Raw genomic sequence first — 5,347 nt, 5'->3', positions numbered from 1 at the left:
CATCAAATGCAGCAAGAATTATTGGAACAACTGTCAATTATGTGCAAAGAGCAGAAAAAATACTGATAATTACACAAGAAATATAAGTTCACACTGCTGCAAAATCAGTGGTACGGGCTCAGGAAAACGTAATGCCACTATCAAGAAAAAACAGCCGCTTTCATGTCAGTGAACCATACTCTTGGTACTTACACAAAACGAAACTATTAACTGACAGCACAGGAAAGGGCAACACTGTACAGGAATACTAGTGGACAAAAATCACATTAGGCCAAGTTCACACTTCAGCAATCTCAAAACTCTGAATCGCATTCAGTTCATATTACATGAGATCACAAGTAACTATTACATTTGCTTTCATTGGGAGGCAATCTTACTAAAATTGACAATTTTAGCGAACGAACGATCGCCCTCATTTGAACAACCGTTTGGTTCCTTGGACTTACCGATACACAGATTGAAATCTTCGTATGTTACTTTCCATTAAGTGGCCGAATCTACACTTTCTGCCGGACCTCCAATCAGCAAACAGATGACCGTGGCTGCATCACACCGTCATCGCCAGGAAAGGCCTCTGCTGAAGAACATCTACTCCTTCCTTTGCTTGCGCCGAACACAGATCTGGGGTTGACATAGACCTCGTCAACTTAGCAACACCGCCTGCAGCTGACATGTCACTCGCCGCCAGTCCACCAAAACTGAAGATTGACACCAAACTCGTGATTGTGTCAATTTCCATAGTTGTGCGCGCGGTATCTTCTGCATCGTCACTGTCCGCGTCACTCACACCGCACTCCGTGAACAAGACCGCATCGTCTATGAAGACCGAGTCGTCACCCTCGGTGTCACTGCACTCCGTTGTCTTCGCTTTCTTGGGCAAAATTGAAGACACCGCCTCTTCCGTTTCCCACTCAGCTACGGCCCGTCTCCTCTTGAGGCACCTACTAGAAGAGGGTTGTGACGCATTATTAGATCTGTCCCTGAACACTTTGTTGTCTTCACTGCGAGATGTATTGTCTAAATCGAAATACGTGGGAGAATCTGTAACAGTATGTGATGACACTGGGTTCTGACAATGAGAAGGCGCGTGGTTCTCCTTGTTATCCTCTTCACTCGACGACGCTGCCGAATCCGTGCAACGTATGCACGACTGGTCAAGGAACTCTTGCAGAGGGCTGTCACTCGACGACCCTTCGCTGTCCTCTGAATGGATGTGGTCTGTAGTAGCTTCTGGTGACAGACTCACCTGACTGCTGTCGTCGTCGTAATTTTGCTCGTAACTTGCTTGATTCTGCTGCTGGGCACTCGAAACCGTAGCCGTGTAAATACCGCCTGTTGAATGCACCATGTGATACGCCTCCTCCATGAAGACGTAACGAGCCTTCTGCAGGACAGTCGCAACAAGCAAATTTTTGTGTAGGCTAACACCCCCACGCTGCGCTCTCGACTGTGCAATCTTCGTCAGCGAAATGCTGATTAGTCTTTGAGCTTCTGTTGCCATGACAAGGCACAAACAACTTCAAAACTTATTACCGACAGCACTCACTTCACTTTGTCCGCCCTCCAAATCTTAATGTTGAAGCTGGATGTAACTTTGCGAATTCCCAAAGCACAGCGTCTCTAACAAGCTTTCCCGCTCCAACCACCTACGACGAAAGACTTCACTGGAATGGCTGTTGATGTCACCAACACCAATATAAGTAAGCTTCCGTTGTCCTGACGTCACGGCCTACTTATCAACCAATCAGCGGACGTCCTTCGCCTTTTAGAAACCGCAGGTTACCGACGCGACTGCTCTCTAGCGGCAGGATCCGTAAGCTACACCGAGATTCGCTGGCGTTGTGCGTTAAGTTGGAGAAGGCGGAAACTAAGTAATTGGGGTCGTGTAAGGGAGTATAGTTCAGCTTCATGTGACTCGCTGTGTGTGTTATACACAACTACGTTGTATGGTACATTACCACAAAAATATTTTGCAATGTACTACACAGTCTGATAGTCTTTATTCGCCTGGTTAAGAGCCCTTCGTCATACTACTTTTTCATGGGTTTCAAAGTTAACAGTTTAGATGAATATGGCCAACTGAGTGTAAGTAGTAAGTATTCTTGTAGTATCTCAGTGTTTCAATACAAGGAAGACATTTGTCAGTGGCGGTATTATACGAATGTAGCTGCTTCTTTCCGTTATGGGTTGCCACGTAATGCATTCCTCGTAGTCAACATTAAGGAAAAGCGACCCTGTAGGAGAAACGGAAAAAATATCTTTAAATAATCACTAAATTACTTTCAATTCGTCATATAACAGCAGAGAACGCTGTTATTCAGATAATTCTGAAAGATGAATATCAGGTTATAATGAGAGGTATGCAATAAAAGTATTAAAACAGTTAACCAGTAGCGAATGGCCGGTTTACTTAGGGATATGAGTACAGTGGATGGTATACACATATGTTAAAAGAGAAGGGACAATGTAATTGCCTCGTTTGCTCCTAACTTAAATACTGAGGACAGTGATACCGATTTGTCATTGTACATCTATGGGAAATTAGGCAGTGCCAAGACATTGTTTAGTGTAGCGCACAGAAGACGAAATATCAGATACACAGAAGACGAAATATCAGATAAATTCCTTGCGATTGTCTTTTTAATGAAGATTGTTTTTGTTGAGGCATTATGAACGACTAGATTTTGTTTTCATATGCCTAATTATTTCCACTTTCTCCTTAACTTGTTATAAAAAGCTATTTTTAATTGATAATTAGTGAAGTGGATGATACATTTGATTAACACTGTCATTCTAATCTGCACTTAGATTTTCGTTTTATTACAACTCTAGTAGAACTTTGTGTGTTGGAGATGATCATATGGAATGTATTCATCTATTTCTTATATCATGTCAGTGTGAATGACAACCTGAAAGTTAGTTGCAAAGTAGCATTTGCATTTGGCAGCCTGTTACCTTTTTTGCTGGGGATAACGATCAAATTAAAATGCCACCAAAACAAGTATGAAAATAGAAGCTGCAGGAAGCTCTTCTTTGTTGAGCATCTGTCACCCCAGATTGTAAGTGTAACACAGTACTGATTACTAATACAATATCTTCATTTGTGGAGTAATAACTTAATGTAACAAAATGATTGAATTGAATTGAATTTTATTTGATCCTGTAAGATTACATTTTGTACAGTAAATGTACATGTAATACAGGACATGTCAAAGTATTAACATTCATTATCACTTATTTTTCTACACCTTTAGCTTACATTTTTACATCACTGATAATGAATAACGTGTACAAATTTAATGGCATAAGTATTCTGCAACACTGTAAAACTCTTTTTTCAATGAGATAGTCTTTAAGTTTCTTTGGAAAGTCATTGTGAAGTACACTATCTTGCAGGTTTTTGGGCAGACTTCTTAGTAGTCTGATACCAGAGTATTGGGGTCCTTTTTCTAGCATTGCCAGTTGCTGGGGTATACTCCGTACTTCATTCTTCCTTCTTGTGTTGTGGGTGTGTACACTAGCATTTGTAATCCAGTCCTCACTACCTTTTGTGATGTACATTATTGTTTTGTATATATACAACGATGAAAAAGTTAAGATACCTAAATTCTTGAAACAGTTTCTGCACATTTCAGAGGTCTTTCTTCTTGTAAACTTTAGCACATATACTTACAGGCTCCTTACTTTGCAGTTCATTTGTTTTCCTTAATCATGGCTTAATTCTTATTTGTATTGAAATCATTTAAGCTTTGTCCATTTATTGAAATTGAGAAGAATCACAAATGATATTGATAATAGTGATAGCTAACAGAATAGCCATTTAGGCATGTTATGAGTCAGGGAGACCAAACAAGCTCAAAATTGGCATAGGCAGAGGCTTTTAGACTGTCTCATTCAACACAAAAACAAAATGTTACTACCTTATTATACTTGTTAGTTTACTAAAATATTTATTCCAGTGTGTAGTTTAATTTTTGACAAAAATGTTGATAGTTCAGAAATTTTCTAGTAGGAATGAGGAAATATATGCTTACAAACCTATGAGCACGTAATTATCCTAGCTACTGTAGTAGCTAATACTCAATCTATCACAGAGGTGAACTAATGCAGTCCAATTCCAAATGAAACAACAGTATTCCCATTAAGACAAACAAATAATTTAAAGAGTATATTCATCCAAATGTGATCATTCACTGAAAAAGAAAACCACATAAATAGGAAGCTTCCTTTGTTCATATATTTTCTGCTATTCCCATGAACACAGCTCAATTGTTAATAAACTATTTATATCTAAAATTGTTTAATAAAATTTTACATAATAATGCTTTCTTATGGTTCACACATTTTTTTTTATTAATTAATGCGATGTACCAGGGTACAAGGACATTACTAAATTAAAATTTACACAGAATGTTTGGCAAGAAATGATCCTTTCTAATGCAATTTAAAGTTTTTCACTAGTACGGGGTTCCTGTAATGTAACTAAGGCATAATATTCATTTTAAATAAATCACTATCATCAGCCAAAGCTATTGTTGTTGGCACAAGTGCCATTTATGTAACCACTATTGGATAGAAAGAAAAATTGGCCAATAGTGATTAAATAAATGCATGTTTAGCTAGCAGAGAGAGCCGTGGTGGAATACGATGTCTTTGGACTAAGTCCTGGTAGAGACACCTAGCACCTGTAGACTATCTGTGCATAATGCTCCAGTCATTTGGAGGAATGACTTAACAGTTAATGATGTTATGTGTTTCCATACTCTATATAAATTGTTAGCTAAGTCTCTTGCATGTTTGTTGTGGCTACCTCTTGTTGAATTACGAAATCAGGTAGGAAAAATTATCACACCATACACAGTTACATGAGAGTTGAGTGCTGAGAGAAATATTTGTATTGCAAGTGCTGAGGATAAGTTGTTTATATATGTACCATGAGTCATACTTTCTATTTACATACTGGGTTTTTGAGCAGTGTGTAAATCAGCTCTTTAATTTTGTAGTAGTTTAGGCACTATGTCTGAATCTTGATAAATGACTGTAGGACTTGCAGGGTCGTATTTCCAAAATTAATTCCTGAACGGAGACAGTTGCCACAGTGACAGCATTCTGTCGTAGATCATTAACAATTTTTACATATTTATAAAAGTGTTGCTAAATAGTAGGAACAAGATTAATCTTTTGTTTTGGGAACTACTTTTATGGAGTCTCACTTGTCTTGGCAGTTTGGTTGTCTGTGTTTTGTTTCACCCATGTCATTACACGTATTGAATAAATCATAGTGTGAACTTATCTGTAAACACTAGCTTTCTGGTCAGGTCTTCAATAAGTTTAGGATACTTGTTGA

The 5,347-nt window shown here is 38.5% G+C and overlaps 1 protein-coding gene across 1 annotated transcript; it reads right to left on the bottom strand.

Moving 5' to 3' along the window:
- Nucleotides 1–495: 495 nt before the first annotated feature.
- LOC126263639 (uncharacterized) lies at nt 496–1,680 on the bottom strand. The gene has a single exon (XM_049960731.1). It carries the CDS (start codon nt 1,499–1,501, stop codon nt 548–550), a length of 954 nt encoding a protein of 317 aa, XP_049816688.1. The 5' UTR covers nt 1,502–1,680; the 3' UTR covers nt 496–547.
- Between the last annotated feature and the right edge of the window lie 3,667 nt (nt 1,681–5,347).

This window comes from Schistocerca nitens, chromosome 6 (genome assembly GCF_023898315.1).
Source record: "Schistocerca nitens isolate TAMUIC-IGC-003100 chromosome 6, iqSchNite1.1, whole genome shotgun sequence".
Lineage (NCBI taxonomy): Eukaryota > Metazoa > Arthropoda > Insecta > Orthoptera > Acrididae > Schistocerca > Schistocerca nitens.
Note: the sequence above shows the minus strand (reverse complement) of the source record. Positions and strands in the feature narration are given on the sequence as shown.

Excerpts from the sequence above, each read along its gene's own strand:
- LOC126263639 (XM_049960731.1), bottom strand. The coding sequence starts at position 1,501 with ATGGCAACAGAAGCTCAAAGACTAATCAGCATTTCGCTGACGAAGATT.